Genomic DNA, 20,142 nt, shown 5'->3' with positions numbered 1-20,142 from the left:
CTTTCATACGAAGTGAGCTGAAGTTTTTTAGTCCATTTGCAAATCATGAATTCCGGATTTAATTATATCCCAAGGGAACAACCTGAGGAAACCAAAAGTACTGACATAATTGGATCAAATTGTGTAATCAAAAGCAAATGATATGGTTATTAAATCTAATGAAATGATCTCTGAACATTTCATTTCTCTGATTCACGAAATTTTAGTAATGAGTGTGTTGAAATGGACATTTTAGGCAGTCACCGCTTCTAAATAGTTCTTTCCTCTAGACCATTTTAGGTTGGAAATATTTCTAAAGGTTGTACCTTAGAGCAGAGAGTGGTATTTGTGGGGACATGGGTGAAAGGAAAGGTGGTAGGAAGTGAGGAAAGGGTCCTTATTAAAGGCAGAAGGAAAACAAAGGAGAAAATTGCTCTTACAAAGTACTGTTCCTTTTTATCAGCACCTTCATTTTATACAAAGTGAGCATGCTCCATACATTGGTAATCTATATGACATTTAAAGGAGTAATATTACTAGTCTATAAAGGTTTTGTTAAAATTCATAGAAAGCACAAGGTCCTGATAAATAAATGAAATGAATAGAAAACCTACAAAGAGCATATGTAGCACCACAAATGCGGTGAAATATTCAGTCTCACTAGTAATCTTAAATTCAAACTAGAATGACAACCAGGCTTCTTGTTGGTTGGACTAACTAAGGGGTGGTTGTGTGCATGTGTGTGTGTATGTATGCACGTGCACGCGTGCGTGTGTGCACGTGTATTAGGGTAGCCAGTCAAGAACCGAGAAGGCTCTAAAATTTTATCCTCTAAACTAACTAGTTAGACTGCCACGGTTTCATGGATGCTGATGGAGGACATGAGACTCCAGGGTCAGAGATGAAAGATTTCTTTACTCTCGGTACAGCCAGCAGCACAGGCATCAGCATATTTGGTTCAGTCCCCAAACCCATGGAAGTGTCATCAGTGGCCCAGATATGAGGCCTGCAGGCTCTGTGGGTTATGTTATAGGAGAGGTTATGTTACCTCCCTTGGGAGGGAGATACTGTGTTCTCAGGACATGCAAATATGCAAGAATCTGGTGGACAATTGTCTTCTAGTACAGACAAAAAAAGTTGTGAAATGTATAGTTTAATATGAGGCTGGTAAACATATCAGTTGGTTTGGTCCTTTCAGAAAATAATTTAGCACTAAGCTCTTTCAAATATCATGTCATTTGAAGTATTCTGTTTTAGACTCCTTTCAAAAAACATAATCCTAACTATTAAAATCTAGGGGCTCCTGGGTGGCTCAGGTAGTTGAGCTACTGATTTCGGCTCAGGTCATGATCTTGTCATTTGTGAGTTCGAGTCCCGCATTGGGCTCTGTGCCAACAATTTGGAGCCTGGAGCCTGCTTCGAATTCTGGGTCTCCCTCTCTTTCTCTGCTCCTTCTCCACACATGCTCTGTCTCTCTCTGTCTCTGTCTCTCAAAAATGAATAAACATAAAAATTTAAATCTATAATTACCAGAGTTGAAAAGTATACTATGATAAGTGAATTGATGAAATATTAAATCATTTAAAAACGTGTTCTGTACAATTTGAAATAAAATACATCAATTAAAACATTTATATGTTTTACTTGATTATGTAAACAAAACCTATATGGTTTAAAAAAACTGGAAGGAAATACCAAATGTAAGGTGGAAAAGAGAGACCTCCTCTTGTATCAATACATTGTGTTCTTGGAGAGCATGCCATACTTTGATCATTTTAACCAAACTTTTGTATAAGATAGAAGACAGACTTATTTTTAAAACCAAAAGATATTTTATAAATCAACATTTAGCTTTACTTATGTAGAAGGAGGTTGCAAACACCTACATAGCGGGACAGTATTCCAAGTATTTTACATTAATTAACTCCTATGATTCTCATAGAAACTCAATGGACAGTATTACTCTTCCCAATCTATAAATGAGTAATCTGAGATATAAAGAAGGTACATTTGTCAGAATCATGCAGAATCCATGTTTTTAACCACTTGTCTAAGGTGCCATACCAATTATAATATGTGTTTCATACTTTAAATTAGTGTATTTGTTTAATATCTTAATTTTTGTTTGGCATTTGTATCACATTCTGGGTATTAGAGACAATGCAACAGTGGATACCTAATTAGTGTTGTTATCGTAAATCTCTAATATTATAAAATTTTGAACCATTATTTAAAATTGAGCATTCAAACTAATCATCACTATGTACCTGTATCAAACGTATAATTGATTTCATTTTGTTTACAAGAATACAATTGCTTGATCCCTAGGAAATCTACCAACAATTTTTTGTTTCATTGAATTCAACTAGAAAATTGGGTTAAAATATTTTTTTAAAGCTACTTCCTTTATTGAAGCTATTTATTGGTTTCAAGTAAGTTAATGACTACATTTCATTTGAGAAATTATAATATTGCATTGGAAAGTAATAAACCAGTACACATTCTGATACATGTTTACGTGAGTGGATTTGTTATAGGACCCATGCATTACTCTTTACTTGCTTATTAACAACTTAAAATAATGAGGTGTAGAACTTTGGGGACTACTATATGTTTTCTTAATAAGCCCTTCAAAATTAATAATGGTGAAATATGTATTTATCACCTAGAAAAGTAGGGTAAAATATATATATATTATATATAATATATATATATTATAATATATATATATATATATAGCAGGGTAAAATATATATATATATATAGCATATATAGCAGGGTATATATATATAAAGCAGGGTAAAATCTATCTATCTATCTATCTATCTATCTATCTATCTATCTATCTTTGTCCCTATTGAAAACCCTTTTAAGTACCTGTGGACCACAGAGCCCAGTGATGAACTTGTTTTGATGTGTCTCTTCTTCACTCTTACCTCCATTCTTTTTTTGATTCTGATTTATTGAAATTTCTTCTCATTATCTCATTTATTTTATACAGCATCTTAATAAGTCTTTTTCTCATCTTAATCTCTTCTGCCGTTTGGAATACTACACCCAAATATTAAAAAAATCTCTCTGCTTGATTTCTAAGACTGATTAAATATAATGTATATCAATACCAACGAGTAATCCCATCGTTGTACTGCCCTATGTTGTCCTATTTTCTTTTTAGGCACTTGATTCTTTGCAAAGTCACTTTCAGAGAAATTCTAATATAATGATATTATGTAATAAAAATTAATGTATAAAAGTACTGTAAGGTTAAAAAAACAGTAAAAATAGCCTTTCATTATTTTAAGAAGATTTTATGCTCGTGGTAAAAATACTTAACGCTATAAAGACACAATTAAAATCATTTATACTCTTGCCACCTAAATAGAACCTCTGGTAACATTTCCCGATGTTCATTATTTCTATGTTTCTCCTAAAATGGACCCCCCCCCCCAATTTTAATAGTAATTGTCACTCTGTATGAAAGTTCATTTATTATATGTTCAGATTTGAATATTTGTTTTGCCACATAAATTTTATTATATTTTTTGTTCTCACAGATCCTGGCCCTGGCACTAACTAGTTAGTTGGCTAGGATCACATGCATTACTTAAGAGTTTTAGGTCACTCTTCCTTGAGTAAAATATATTGAAAAACCTTGACAAAACTCAAGAATCACAGATCTCATTTTCAAAATCTTAGCTCACCCACTGCAGGGAAATCTGAAATCTATTCTAGGCCTAATTTCCTTGTAATGAAAATTCCTACCTTGGTGTGAAGATTAAATGAAAGAGTGTATATGCGGATTGTATTGTGTTTTAGATGTTTAGTAAAATTCATTCTTTTTTCTCCAAAAATGTTATTTTTATATGTAAGGTGCTTTGCATGTAGTGATTTCTGTGAGCCCATCACAGTTTCTGAGACAGACCAAGTTATTTCCTTTATTCAGATTAGGAAAGCAGGGCTTGGTGACATGAATAAGGACATGGCAGAGGCAGGTCTCCTGCCCAGGTCAGTGGTTCATTGTAGCTCTGCACGTGCTGGGTGTGTCCAGTACATCTCTAGATGTGCTCTCATGTACAGTGTTTAGTGAACCTTATTAGCAAATAGTTTGCATGTCAGCAACACAGGTCTGTTATCCAAACTGCACTGTGTACATATCATTGGGGACTTATTATGTGGGCATGTTGCTTGCTTATGTTTGGAAAAAAGTTTTTGTACATAATTTGTAAAAATCCGTTATATTTTATTTATTGAAATATGCTTAAAGGCAATGTTGAGGATTAAACTGAGGTTGTACTGAAGACTAAAGAAGTAGATTCTTTACTAATGGGCACATCATAGGTCCTTGATATGTATTAGCAATTATCATTTTTATTTTTTATTAGACATTATAAAATGTATTTTTTGCCTCTTCAAGAAGTGATTTGCACTCATCACTAGCAAAAGTTTATTTTATAATTATTTCAGTTCCTATCTTAATCAGATATTAATTTGGAAATCATTTTTAAGCCAAAGAGAAATTTTTTTGAATGAAAATAGTTATATTTTTAAAAAATATGGTATTTTAATAGCCAATGAGTAAGATAAGTCTTTTTTATTTACCCAGGTATTACTTACTTCCAAAATAAAACATTTTATTTTATTTTTTTAAAGTTTATTTATGTATTTTGAGAGGAGTGGGCAGAAAGAGAGGGAGTGAGGGAGAGAATCCCAAGCTCTGGCAGTGCAGAGCCTGATGCAGGGCTTGAACTCATGAACTGTGAGATCATGAGCTGAGCTGAAACCAAGAGTTGGATGCTTAACCAACTGAGCCACCCAGGCACCTCCAAAATAAAACATTTAAAAAAGTCACCTCAATAAGGATTAGAATGTTATTGTTAGAAAGGCAAGATGGTCAGATTACAAAGGTCCTTACGTTTCAACAATTCATAAATTAGAGTATTTTTTCAGGAATGTTCAAAAGAAAACAAATTGTGTTATTCTGGTAAGCAGGCTCTATTTGAAATCAGATTGATTAGGCTGATTAAAATCTTATCACGCAATGGGCTGCTTGGCCATTAGTGTGTGGTGGGGGAACTATAAATAGTGCGGTGGCTTCCGTATTGCTGAAGTGGTGACATATACTTGAGTGGTCATCTGTTTGGGATAAACATGGATAGGAGTGAGTCAGGTGATGCTAGGTGGGATTAGTTATTGAATTCAGTGATGCTTAGGAGTAATATATAAGGGCTTCCTTATCATGGGGGCACAGGAAAAAAGGAAGAATAAAGTGAAGGAAGAGATTCCAGTGTGTGATTGGATATTGGACCAGATGTCTTCCAATACGATTCCTCCATGCCCTGAAATTCTAACAATCTACAAGAAGCAGACTTCCATTTTGGAACTTCATTTTGAGATTCCACTTTACATGTAACAGGTGCAGAGATACATACTTTTTGTTGTTGTCTGTGGTGAGATAGCTTTCATAAATCAGCACCATCTGTTCTTCTTTTACAGACTCTTCTTTTGCCTTGGGTTGTGTGGAGTCATGTTGTGTATGTTCCAAGACAGGAAATGTTTCATTTCTGTGGTAAATGAAAATTTCATGGGCTGTGTTAAATACTATGTTTGCCATTCCATTTGATCAGTATTAACTTGAGATGAGAATGTTTGGAATCCTGTTGAGGGGATGAAGCTCACATTTAATATTTAACATCACAGGTACTGAGTAATTCCTAATATAGCCCACGGTTATTTGGTGTTGAGCTCTGGGTTCTGTGGAGTACAGTTTATGTTATAATGAACTGTATTACATTTAAAAGTAGAACGGTTATTAATATCCCTCTAAGTACAAGAAAAATATTTTTATTTTAAAAGGTCTTATTATCTAGCATTGTCTATTCTTAAAGGATTTGAATTAGCTTTTTTCATAAATGTTTTTACTCAAGTGGAATATAATGATCATGAAGTAAAATTATATTACCCATTTCCTGATTTTATTTGTTTAGGAGGTTGCCATAGCTTTATCATTTTCAGTTGAGAAGTCCCCCTCCCCCAGATGTTTTCAATTGTTTTCCACATGTGATGGGAAATTACTTTTCCCTGGTGATTTGACCAATTAATCAAGTGTGGCAACATTAACACAAAAGCCTTCTGGAATTGTATTTGCGATACTTAGGGGACATGGAAAGAGATTCTCCTTGGAATTATTTTTTGCCAAATGTGATCCCCCCAAAAAAGTGATTTAGTTCACGCTGTGAACATCCAAGTAAATATTTTTTTGGGTGCTGTAGCTCATTAGTAGTTAACATGACTCTCATTAAGTTTGGAAAGTCTTAGAGACACTCGAAGAAGTGTGAAAAAGACTGTTTAGTTGAGCATTTTTGTAGCAATATAATTGAGCCCATTAAATTATTTTACTGTTAAGAATAATAAAAACACTTGAAAAATATTGTAAATTGGTTTAACAAGATAACATCAGAACTTTCATTTCCTTTTGTGCTTCATAAAGATCAAAGATAGGTGTGCAGGAAATTTAAGGAGGCAAAATAACTTTAGTTCTTTTAATAAGATGTTTTAAAAATGATACCTTATTTTTTAAAATTGTAGGCATATGTATTCAAAATCTTTAATTCCTTGGAACTTAGACTTTAAATATAGACATAAAGGTGATTGGTTTCTAGATAAAGTTTTATCATGTTACTGTAAAGAAGAAAGTGTACTTTTCATTTCCTTGCTTTATAAGCAAACCAGTTACAAAATTTCTGCTCTTACTTTATGTGGTGGTCAATGGATGCACCATTCAATTTTTAAGTGTTCCAATTACAAATCCTTTACTTCTTTGCAATGACATCTACTTGAGTTTTCGGAGAAAACACACACACACACACACACACACACACACACACATATATGTTAAATCTGTGACTATGGAGAAGATATTTAATACTCAAGAAGGAAGAAATACAACTAGATAATTTTTGAAATTAAAAAGATCATTAGTTTAGCCAAATTTAGTATTCTTAAACACATAGTTCATGGGAGTGCTTGTGATTTCAGAGTGTGTTGTCCATTGGTTGTATTGAGGCTTTTTCAAGTGAGGCTTGGCCTTTATATCATTCATAGTATGGAAGAGAGTAAGATAATTAATTTTTCCTAGAAGCAGGGAACAAATAAATTCATATGTCTTTATCCCTCACTTGCCTAATACACATTTCAAACCTGGGCTAAAACTCTTTCTCCTCAGCCAAGCTTATCAAGTATTCATTTTCTCTTATTCTTTTCTCTCCTTTGACTAGAGCTCCTCCATCTTTTAAAAAAATTGCTTAGTCAATACAATATGGTAGGTAAAAGGTTAACAAAATCTTTCCCTTCTTCTGCATGAGAATTTAAACTTTAGGGGTTTGGGGGCCATCTTTTTCTGAAAACCTGATCAAGGCTTCCATCAACTATCTTTTTATGGTAAAAGTGACCTCTGATTAGTAAATTGCACATGGACTCAAAAAACTGTAAATATGTGACAAGCCGCTCTGCGCATGGTGTTGTTTTGAGGTACCAGCTTTTGTGAGGCGTGAGGCTTTTAAGCCAGGGTGATGCTTGCCATCCTCTGATGTGTGTCCTTTCCTGAACCTGAGCTGTGGACCGGGGACCCACAAGAATAGCCCCTGGATAGCCCTGTGGTCTGCTGCTCCCAAAGATGAAAGCGGAATGCTGCCTTGCTGGAACGTTGGGTTTCCTGCCTTAGGTCCTTTGGGCATTTCAAATATGTAGTCAGAATAAAAATATATAAACAATACTGGAAGGTTTCTAATGAAAAAATGAGTACTCTCTATTCTGCTCCTCCTGATTTCCCCAGTCCGTCTCCTCAGAGGGACTATTTCATGCAGATAATTTTTTCAGGTATTTACTCCCATATTTCTAAATAAAATATTTATGTTGCTTTTTCCTGGTTACCAGTTATTAACATCTGTTGACTTGTCACTGTGGAAGATGGTTTTTCCCTTTATGCCACTTTTACTTTCCATGTCCCCATTTTCTCCCTATCATCTAAGTTAAAGTAATAGCAAGCCTCACATTATATAGTAACTTGTGGCTCACTGCATAAGTAAGTAGGTACTCTGATGAAATATTCTTTCCTACACATTTTCCTTTGTTGTTCCTGGAGTCCACTGCTTTGACCTTTTCAAAATTTATTTTATCTGTATATTTCTGAAAAATTCCCCCCACATTCTCCATCAGGTCTGTCAAAATATTCTCCAAATGTTCAAAAACATCAGACCAATTATTAATTTATTTTTTTCATGCAGATTGACTTTCCAGACTTCTCTATCCTTTTGCTCTAATCACAATTGGCTTCTGCTTCTCTGGGCTGTCTTTTCGCCTTATGCTGGGGCTTTCCTTGAGTTCTGTCCACTGCTTTATTGAATTTCTTGGATTTTTCTGGTGCACATCCAAAAATAGCTTCCTATGAAAGGGTCCATCGGAAGTAAAGACTTTGCATTTGTTTCAAATTTCATTCTTGATATTTCTTTAGTTGTTTGGTTGAACACAGAATTCACTGAAAATTTTTTTTCTTTTAGTGTGAAAGGTATGACTTTATTATAGAGTAGAATTTCACGTTACTTTATAAAGGCATTGTTGGGGTGTCTCGGTGGGTCAGTTGGTTTAAACGTCTGATACTTGATCTCAGCTCAGGTCATGATCTTATGGTTCCTGATATCGAGCCCCAGTACAGAGCCTGCTTGTGTGTCTCTCACTCTCTCTCTCCACTCCTCCCTCGCTCACTCACTCTCTCTTTAAAAATAAATAAACATGAGAAAAATTTGTAAAAGAAGGCATTATTATCATAGAGTATCTGTTAATGATATTTCTACTTTTGGTTTGCTAGCAATCATACAAATGGTACCATTTGGCAATGCTTAAATTGTGTTGTCCATTGTTCTCCTCCATTTTTGAATATCTTGAGAGCAGAGAGAGGCCTTCATCTTGGATTTTCCCTTTAAGGATGTCTATACAGCAGACGGCCTTGGTAGATAGGTATAGTGTCCTCTTCCAGAGCAATGGGCAGACATGATTACTACCTGTGTAAGGTATTTGGGTCCCCTAAGCTCAGGTTCCTTCTGTGTGTGCCAGTGTTCCCCGGTTCTCTTCTCATCACTTTGTGAGAATTTCAACTGGAGAAACCAGTGCATAGAAGGATGATACTCTGACTACTGCTGTAATGAACTGCCCTCTGTCTCTGACCCAGGGGTCTCGTTTTTTCTGCTAGCATCCATGAAGCTATGCAGGCTAAGTTAGGATCTTTCAAGTAGGGCAAAACCATAGACTCTTCACAGTTCTTGACATCTAGTTTTTTTCTCTGCAAATTTCCTCAGCCTAACCCATAATGCTTTCTTCCTCATGCCATTTATTTGATTGTGTACTGCATTTAGTTGTTTATATTTTCCATATGTTTTCTCATTTCAAAGACCTTTTATAATGAAGGTACTTTGTATATAGCAAAGCACAACAAATGTCAGGTTTTATGAACGTTTCTAAAATGTGGGTGATATATTTTCTATTTGAGTAGGTAGTATGTTTAATATTAACTTGTAAGGTATAAGGTATGAATAGGTGAATATATACTCTTAAATTATAGTTGTGTAACACTGCCTTGAATCATTTATTTGAGGTATGTTTTATGTCATATATTATTTATTTCTCTTTTCAATAACAGCTAACATTTATTGGGCAATTACTATGTGTTAGGCACCATGTTATGGCTATTTTATGGATTCTCTTATCCCTCTCAATAGTCCTAAGAAGAAGATGTTTTTATTGTTTCTGTTTTACAGAAGAAGACATAGAAATACAAAAGGGGTATGTAAATTGCCTAAGGATATAAAATTGGCAAATGAGTACTCACACCCAAATCTGTTTGATTCTTGAACCCTGGCTCTTAACCGCTACATTCTACTATAAAATGGAGAGAAGGGAAAGGATAAGAAATGTATTTTCTCACCTGGAAATTTTTTAACATTGTGTAGTTTGAATTATTATTTTAGGCCTTTAATATTGATTTGGGATAAATAATAGTTTCATTTTCTATGTCTGTAATGGAATTCAGTAAATAACTCATGCTAAAAGCAACTATGTTCAATCACAGCTTTTTAAAAGTACAAAACAACAAAATAAAGCAATACAGGAACTGATATTTACACATCCCGAAGCTGGGAAATTTTAAGTTGTGGTTCCCACAGCAATAGCAGCTCAGCCTCAGGGCAGTGAGTGTTGTGATCTAAACTGAACACCATATGCAGCTGCATGAAATAATATTCTACATGCTCGTGGGGGCCCGATAATGGCCACTATGGGAACAATGAATATGTGAATTATCAGCTACTGTTTTATCACTGTAGTTCGGGGCATTTCATTTATGTGGCTGTTTCATAGTACAACCTAGGTGTTTCACTGGTTATACATTATGGTGGCATTTCATAGTGTGTAAATTATTAATGGATCCTGAAACAAAATGTTTTTAACTTGAAAGATTATTTTTATGTTTTCCATCTAATTTATAAACACTTTATTCTCCTCCCTATCCTCATTGCCAATGGAAAAGCATACTTGTAGGAGTTCTTGTTTACATGTGAAGTGTGGTTTGTAGGCAGGTTCAAGATGCTGGTTAACCTTTGAAATGTATTGTGTGCTTGTGCTTAAGAGATGACTAAGAAGTGTGTATTAGAGCCTCTTAAAACATAGGATCATCAGTCTTCAACTACTTTGGTTTCATGCAGTGCACCACCACTGAGGACACATGGAACCTATCCACAACTTACAGAAAAATTCGGTGCATCCAGCTTCTTATTTTGGCAGATTCTCAGAGGAAATGTCAATTGGGTATTACCAACTGCTCTGCGTTGCCTTAATAGTGCTTGAAGAATTTAACATATTGTTTAACAATGTGTGGAACCTAGGGCCTTGGCTTATCATTTTGTCCATTGGTGTCTTTGTTGATGGCCTTTAAATTTCTATGAGTCTCTCAAGTACACGGTTGAAAATATAAAATTTATCTTTAATGGTGGACTCCTATATAGGTGGTTTAATAAATTCACATAGAAAATCACTGTTATCAAATTTATATGTAGAAGAAAGGATAGACTAACAAATTACATGTATATATAAGTTATATGTATAAACTTCCAAGAAATGGATTAAATAAATTTTATTATTTTGTGTTTTGAAACTTAATACCCCAGAGATTTCTAGGGATGATTTTGTTTTTATTAGCAAAATATTTAGGGTATCTACTGGATACCAGGCACTGTGGATCCAAGGTAAAGCACACTAAGCCTCTTAGTGACTATGATTAGAGATTCCAAGTGTTACTAATTTGATTAATAAGACCACTGATATCAGTCAGGCATGTTTACCATTATTCAAATGATCCTGAAAAGCCAACTCTACTGTTAGTGAACTCTTTAATTGAAAGACAATGGCCAAGGTTATAAAGTAAGCATATCCATGAGTGGCAGTTCATTTATTTTTATGAGCCATCACATTTATTCCACGTTCGTGTTTTGTAGTACATTTGTACTTACCCAATTTCTACAACATGTGGGACCATAACTTTTACATAATATTTCATTTTAAAAGGAGGAATACAAAAGTGGTGGTTTGATTATTTTGCTGTTTGTGCCTTTTTCTAGGCTTAGTACTTCATAACAGAAGTACATAATCAGACATTTGGCCTACGGTAAGTTTATGTGAAATTTCAGAGGATGAAGGATTTGAGTCTAGGATTGTACATACTGCATGCTCATTTTGACAAATCTGGTTTAGTAGGAACTGGGGACCTTTGAAGCGTTTGGTAGTTGTTAAGGTTTTTAATGGTCTCAACTGTTTGGATTAGTAAAAATGTTAAACGTATTACCTATATCCTATACATTTATTTATTAACATAACATTGTAGTAATGTATAATTACTTCCAAAAACATACACCAAAAAGTGAAATGAAAATGTTAAGAAAGTTCACATAAGTAGAAGTTCTTTTCTTATTTTAGTTGTGTCTTGCCCACTTCCTGGGGTATGCTAACTCAGGAAACTTACTTTAAAATACAGCTTTTCATATACATCTACCCATCTTATCATTAAAGGTCATCCTCTCTGGAGGAAGGACCCAGTTAACATGATCATAATGTCTATCAAACTCCAGTTTTATCCAGTTTCCTTTCACATTATGGAAGTAAATGTAACACAGAGTGTGCTTCTATTTGTGCTGTGTGTCTCTAGGATGAGGATGGGACAGAAGAAGACAACAGTCGTGTTGAACCTGTTGGACATGCTGATACCGGTTTGGAGAATATACCCAGCTTTTCCCTGGAGTAAGTTACTGATGTTTTTAACTGAATTTGTAATATACATGTAGCATCACTGATAGCAGCAAGTGTTCCAAAAGCATATGGCATGCGGAATGTTTATGCTTAGTTAAAACCATGCGTTGCATTGGTTTGTTTTCCAAAGAGCATCTTTCATCTATTGAGTTAATTATCTAATGTAAGAAGTATAGCATGGAAATTCACATGTTCTGTCCTGAGTTTCATGCCTTGGCAAATACTATTAAATTATAATATAAAATAGTATTTGATTGACAATGTCATCTTAACAGCACTGTAACTGTTTTCAAATTGCTTTGTATGTCATTGTTTTGGCCATTTGTTCGTTCCTCAACTTTGCTAAATTAAAAACAAAATGTGTAGATCTACTTTACTTGAAAAACCAGTTGGATCATGTAAGCATTAGTCATGTTAGTATATATTTTTTTGATTTGGAAAAATCGAATGTCTCTTGAGAGATTTGTTGAAATCTCTATTTGTTGAAAAATTCGAATCATAGGTTAGGGACCTTGAACATGGTTTTAGGTATAAAAGGAAGAAGAAAAACTTTACATTATTTCAGCTTTACAATTGTCTTAAATATTGGCATGTTTAAATGGAAGGTGTTTTTAGGACTTCTTCCCTTGGTAGCTTAGACCAGGGAGGGCAGTCATTCTGAAATTTTTTTTTGACTTTGGGTAAAAGTTGAAAGGGCCTAGATATCAACATTTAAACTCTTAACTCTGTCTTTTCTTGGTGTTTCAAGGGAAGGCTCTCAAAAAACTGCTGTCAGTGAGAGTAACAGTTTTGAGAACCAGGTTATGTTTAGACAGATAGCAACCAGCAGTCTCTGTTACATTTGAGAAGACTTGCCATGTCCTAGTTCTTTTAAGAAAGAATGTGGAATAAAATAAATTTATAAGTTATATTCTCAATTGACAAGCTAATCATTAAATAGATGTTCAAATGATATTAAATATCTAAGATGTGAAATTCTATGAAAATATAAAAAATTAAAAATTCACTTGAATAGTATTACATTAGTAAATATTTTGGCAGTATGGCAGGATTCTAATTTTTTCCTAATTAGTGTATGTGATTAAATATACGCATGTATTCTCAATTTTGTTTTGATTTGTTTGATATCACTATCTTTAATTTTCTTTAGTCTTTATATTATATAATCAGGACATTAATAGTATGTAGCATAACTTTATTTTTTATTTAAGTAATATAATTGAAGAATTAGCATTTCCTTTATAGTTGTCCACATTGCTTCAACTAGATATTTAATTGAAATACTAGTTTCAGAAATTGTCAGATAAGACCTGCTTAGATTTCTGTGCACTACACATACACACGCACACACACACACATGGAAAAATCTATAAAGGAAGTGAAATCTCATAAAAGGTTTAGAAAATTTACATTCTCTAAGTTAAACCAGTTTTCATTAAACTCTGGCTTATTATATTAATAGTAAAGTACTTTAGTTATGTAATAGAAGTAACTTCATGTTACTTCTATATCTCTTCATGACTTTAAAGCTCAATTACAAACACTTACGAAAATTATTTGATTTTTATTAGAAAAAAATTTTTTTTACATTTATTTATTTTTTGAGAGACATAGAGAGACAGAGCACAAGTTGGGGAAGGGCAGAGAGAGAAGGGGACACAGACTCTGAAGCAGGCTCCAGGCTCTGAGCTGTCAGCACACAGCCTGATGCGGGGCTCAAACTCACAAACCGTGAGATCATGACCTGAGCTGAAGTTGGTCGCCCAACTGACTGAGCCACCCAGGCGCCCCCAAATTATTTGATTTTTAGCAGGTACCTGCTGGCTTTGAGAAAGGAGTTTCATACCCGGTGTTGCAGTTACACTTAGAGAAGTAGGAAATGGTGACTGAATTAATGGTGGAACAGTGGGATGTAAAGATGGCTGGATCACATGTGGACTGTCACCTACAGAAGCAAAAGCTTTTACCTCATTGAGTTATTGGAAGGAGCAATAATGTGACATATGCAGGAGCACTTTGTAAATTTTAATGTGCTCTGCAGCCAAAACACCTTTACTCATTTAATCTATATTGTCCTTGAAATAAATACTGCGGTGGAAAATTTTTCATGGAAATCTAGAGTTCTGACTTACAAAACGTGTACTTGTATTACACATAGAACAGTGTGTGGTCGGAGAGAAATGGTTCTGTGTCATTTTAATGCAGTTATTTCTGCTGATTGCTCTCTCTGCATGCCATCAGGCTAGTGTTCAGGTATGTAGTGTTTAATGTCGCTTTCATCACCATGCTTCTATTCCAGAATGTGTACATGTATGTGTGTGTGCTTGGTGGGATTTTCGTTTTGTTCTCTTTTGTTGTTGTGTGTCTGTGTTGTAGCAGTTTTTTTGTTTTGTTTTGTTTTGGTTTTGGTTTGTTTACAGTACATGTTCATGCTCCCTCATTCATCATTGTCTCACAGTGATATGGTAAAGCTCGTACAAGTCCCCAACGATGGAGGGCCTCTGGGAATCCATGTAGTGCCTTTCAGTGCTCGAGGCGGCAGGTAACGTATCTTGGAGGTTTTTAATTGAATCATAATGTTGAGTGTTTTATCTTCATTTATGCTCAGATATAGAGTGGTGTTGATTTAGCATATGCTTAATAGGAACAGTTTCATTTGGGGGCACTCGCTACTTCATACGTGTACATCATAATCATGGAAAGCACTCAGGCTGATGAAGAAATCAAGCATTTAAATTATTCTAATAATTTTATTGGTCATCACGCATCCCTGCAAACATTGTACTTTGCTGTACATTGGTGAAACACTTTAGAGTCGAAACTCCAGCTGAATTTCCAAAATTAAGGGAGAGCTTAAAGCAGTTTTCTGGAAAAATTTATCCAATAAAAATTATCTGGGTAACTTAGGGAAGGATTCATGTTAAATTCATTTTTTTAGTTCTTTAATCTTGAAAGATTTTTATGATTATGTTTGAAATTTGTGAAAGTTAAATAAGCTATAGATTTAAATCCTACCATGCGACTTGTGGCTCCTTCTTTTTTCAATCTCTGCACACTCAAATGTCAAATTTTGTACGGCTAATGACTTCATTAATTTATAGAATGTGTATCTTTAAAAACTTCAAATGTTGTATGAGTTTCTTTTCTTCTGCCTTGTTTTCTGTGAAAAAAACTGTCCTTGGGTTTATTAAATTTTTATTTTAATATGTTTATTAAATTGTGAATTGATACTGCAACTAAGGGTGATGGGCCTCTGTTAACAACAAGTGACGGGCATTGCATCCTTGCCCTGGAGCTGTTAACTGTTAAGTGCTTGAAGTTTACTTACACACTCTCCTAAATCACATCCAGTAATTACCTGGTGAAATCTATTTATGAACTACTTGGCTTCTCATTCTTTCTTTTATTGTTATGATTATATTTATTTATTTTTTAACTTCCTTTACACTGGGAGAAGAAAGGGGAAAGCTGGCAGATGGCCTTAGACCAGTGACTTGAGATGTAGTTCACACTGTTGCCAGGGAATTGCAAGCATGTAGCATAGTGTAAAAAACAGATGGAATGTCAGTGGTAAGTGTGTGATTCAATTATTTACTCAAGTTTGTTGATTGAGTATTGTACCACCGTCCTAATTGTGCTGACTCCAGATTTCATCTCGTTGGTAGAGCACAGGCTTTATGGAATGTCTGGAAGCTGAAACTGATTTACCAAGAACTCTGCTGGAGTAAGAGGCTTGACAGTTAGTGTTATATAACAAGCTGTGAACTTCACCTTGAATTTTGAGGTTGTGTTATATTCACAGGGTTCTGACTGCTTTCTCTTTTTTCCTCCTTCTCTTTGTTTATTTTTAAACTCTAGAGAAGCATTGAAATTTCTTTAAGGCACTTTCGTTTAAACACAGTTCTTTTTCAAAATGGACTTTGCCTTTATTTCCTTTAAAGAATACAATTTTAAATGATCTCAAAAGTTAAATTTTTTCATTTATTTTACGAGTGGAAAGAAAAAAGATAAGGTAAACTGTGTGGATTATAGCTTCCTGATATTAGTGTACCTTTACCTTCCTGTGGGATGTAACTTTTCACAAATGGGACTTAATTGTGTATATACCAGCTTTGAAGCAGTATTTCATTTTTTGTTGTTATTGAAGTATAATTGATGTTAGTTTCAGGTTTCAACGTAGTGATTTGACATTTATATACATTCTGAAATGATCACCATGATAAGTCTAGTTACCATATGTCACCATACAAAGTTAATAAATAATATCGTCTATATTCCCCATGACTTACATTCCCATGACTTATTTATCTTATAATTGGAAGTCTGTTCTTCTAGATGCCCTTCACCCATTTTATCCACCCCCAAAACTCACTCTCTTCTTGCAACCATTGGTCTTCTGTATCTGTGAGTCGGGTTTTGCTTTGTTTTGTTCATCTGTTTTGTGTTTTAGATTCTACGTGTAAGTGAAATCATAGGGTATTTGTCTGACTCATTTCACTTAGCATAGTACCTTGAAGCTCCATCCATGTTGTCACAAATGGCAAGTTTTTCTTCTATTTAATGGCTGAGTAGTATTCCATTGTATACCCATACCACATATTTATCCCTTCATCTATAGATGGACATTTAGGTTGCTTCCATATCTTGGCTATTGTAAATTAAGCTGCAATGAACATAGGGGTACACATATCTTTTCAAGTTAGTTTTTTTTGTTTTCTTTGGATAAATACACAGAAGTGGAATTGCTGAATTGTACAGTAGTTCTTTTTTTAATTTCTTGAGAAACCTCTGTACTGTTTTCCATAGTGGTAGCACTAATTCCTACGAACAGTGAATGAAGGTTTCCTTTTCTCCACATCCTCACCAATACTTGTTATTTTGTGTGTTTGTGTTTGTGTGTGTATGTGTGTGGGGTGGGGTTAGTCAGTCTGGAAGGTGTGAAATGATCTTATTGTGGTTTTAATTTGCATTTTCCTGATAATTAGTGATGTTGAGCATGTTTTCATGTGCGTTTTGGCTGTAGAAAAAATGTCTACTCAGATCTTCTGCCCATTTTTAATTTTTTTGCCTTGGAGTTGGGTGAGTTCTATATATATATTGGATATTAGCTGTTTTTGTAAAATATGAATGTCAAGTATTCTCTCCTATTTAGCACAGTACGTTTTCATTTTGTTGACAATTTCCTTCACTTGCAAAAACTTGTTCATTTGCTATACTCTCATTTGTTTATTTTTGCTTTTGTTGTTCTTGCCTTTGGAGTCAAATCCAAAAAATATCACTAAGACCAATGTCGAGGTGGTTATCACCTATGTTTTCTCCTTGGATTTTTATGGCGTTAGGTCTTATGTTCAAATCTTTAATCCATTTTAAGTTATTTTGCATATGCCTTAAGATGCAGTCCAGTTTCATTCATTTGCAAGTAGCTATCCAGGTTTCCCATGCCATTTGTTAAAGAGACTGTCCTTTCCCTGTTGTATATTCTTGCCTCCTTTCTCATAAATTAATTGATCATATAAATATGTATGTATTTTTGACCTCTCTGTTTTGTTTTCTTGATCTGTGTGTCTGTTTTGTGCCAGTACCATAATGTTCTGATCGCAATAGCTTTGTAGTATAGTTTGAAATCAGGGAGCATCATGCCTCTAGCTTTGTTCTTCTTTCTTAATATTGCTTTGGCTATTTGGGTTCTTGTGTGCTTCCAAAAGAATTTTAGGATTGTTCATTTTAATTCTGTGAAAAATGCCATTGAAATGTTGATAGGGATTGCAGTGAATCTGTAGGTTGCTTTGGGTAATATGGACTAGAGTGTTGTGTTTTCATTTTTATTTGTTTCCAGGTATTTTGGTTTTGGCTGCTTCTTTTGTTGTTATTGTTAATCCTTGGTTGTTTAGTAGCCTGTTGTGTGGTCTCTATGTGTTTTGTTTTTTTCCAGTTGTTTCTTGAAGGTGATTTCTGCTTTCATACTGTTGTGGTTGGATAAGATGCTTAATAGGATTTAAAAAAAATTTTTTTAATGTTTTTTTGTTTAATTTTTTCTTACATTCTTTCTTTTATTTTATCTTAATTTTTATTTTTTAAAATTTACATCCAAGTTAGTTAACATATAGTGTAATAATGATTGCAGGAATAGAACTTAGTGATTCATCACTTAGATATAACAGCCAGTGCTCATCCCAAAAAATGCCCTCCTTAATGCCCTCGCCCATTTAGCCCACCCCCCCCAACAACCCTCAGTTTGTTTTCTTTTCTTTTTTTTTTTAGTATATGAAATTTATTGTAAAATTGGTTTCCATACAACACCCAGTGCTCATCCCAAAAGATGCCCTCTTCAATACCAATCATCTACCCTCCCCTCCCTCTCACCCTCCATCAACCCTCAGTTTGTTCTCAGTCTCTTATGCTTTGGCTCTTTCCCACTCTAACCTCTTTTTTTTCCTTCCCCTCCCCCATGAGTTTCTGTTAAGTTTCTCAGGATCCACAATAGGAGTGAAAACATATGGTATCTGTCTTTCTCTGCCTGGCTTATTTCACTTAGCATCACACTCTCCAGTTCCATCCACGTTGCTACAAAGGGCCATATTTCATTCTTTCTCATTGCCACATAGTACTCCATTGTGTATATAAACCACAATTTCTTTATCCATTCATCAGTTGATGGACATTTAGGCTCTTTCCATAATTTGGCTATTATTGAGAGTGCTGCTATAAACATTGGGGTACAAGTGCCCGTATGCATCAGTACTCCTGTATCCCTTGGGTAAATTCCTAGCAGTGCTACTGTTGGGTCATAGGGTAGGTGTATTTTTAATTTTTTGAGGAACCTCCACACTGTTTTCCTGAGCAGCTGCACCAGTTTGCATTCCCACCAACAGTGCAAGAGGGTTCCCGTTTCTCCACATCCTCTCCAGCATGTATAGTCTCCTGATTTGTTCATTTTGGCCACTCTGACTGGCGTGTGGTGATATCTGAGTGTGGTATTGATTTGTATTTCCCTGATGAGGAGTGACGTTGAGCATCTTTTCATGTGCCTGTTGGCCATCCAGATGTCTTCTTTAGAGAAGGGTCTATTCATGTTTTCTGCCCATTTCTTCACTGGATTATTTCTTCACTGGATTGTTTGTTTTTTGAGTGTGGAGTTTGGTAAGCTTTTTATAGGTTTTGGATACTAGCCCTTTGTCCAATATGTCATTTGCAAATATCTTTTCCCATTCCGTTGGTTGCCTTTTAGTTTTGTTGATTGTGTCCTTTGCTGTGCAAAAGCTTTTTATCTTCATGAGGTACCAATAGTTCATTTTTGCTTTTAATTCCATTGACTTTGGGGATGTGTCAAGTAAGAAATTGCTGTGGCTGAGGTCAGAGAGGTCTTTTCCTGCTTTCTCCTCTAGGGATTTGATGGGTTCCTGTCTCACATTCAGGTCCTTTATCCATTTTGAGTTTATTTTTGTGAATGGTGTAGGAAGTGGTCTAGTTTCAACCTTCTGCATGTTGCTGTCCAGTTCTCCCAGCACCATTTGTTAAAGAGACTGTCTTTTTTCCATTGGATATTCTTTCCTGCTTTGTCAAAGATTAGTTGGCCATACTTTTGTGGGTCTAGTTCTGGGGTTTCTATTCTATTCCACTGGTCTATGTGTCTGTTTTGTGCCAATACATGCTGTCTTGATGATTACAGCTTTGTAGTAGAGGCTAAAGTCTGGGATTGTGATGCCTCCTGCTTTGGTCTTCTTCAAAATTACTTTGGCTATTCGGGCTTTTTTGTGGTTCCGTACGAATTTTAGGATTGCTTGTTCTAGCTTCGAGAAGAATGCTGGTGCAGTT

General features: G+C 34.9%; 1 protein-coding gene across 21 annotated transcripts in view; it reads left to right on the top strand.

Annotated features, from left to right (window-relative positions):
- PARD3 (par-3 family cell polarity regulator) overlaps positions 1–20,142 on the top strand; it is a 664,605-nt gene that overhangs the window by 355,478 nt on the left and 288,985 nt on the right. For 20 of the 21 annotated variants that reach the window (XM_042991418.1, XM_042991416.1, XM_042991410.1 and 17 more), the window contains 2 exons: positions 12,227–12,318; positions 14,786–14,869. In XM_042991418.1, the coding sequence (XP_042847352.1) occupies positions 12,227–12,318; positions 14,786–14,869 (176 nt within the window). The remainder of the gene's footprint in view (positions 1–12,226; positions 12,319–14,785; positions 14,870–20,142) is intronic. The other variant, XM_042991413.1, reaches the window with a different exon arrangement.

Source organism: Panthera tigris, chromosome B4 (assembly GCF_018350195.1).
Source record: "Panthera tigris isolate Pti1 chromosome B4, P.tigris_Pti1_mat1.1, whole genome shotgun sequence".
NCBI classification, from domain to species: Eukaryota; Metazoa; Chordata; class Mammalia; order Carnivora; family Felidae; genus Panthera; species Panthera tigris.
Note: the sequence above shows the minus strand (reverse complement) of the source record. Positions and strands in the feature narration are given on the sequence as shown.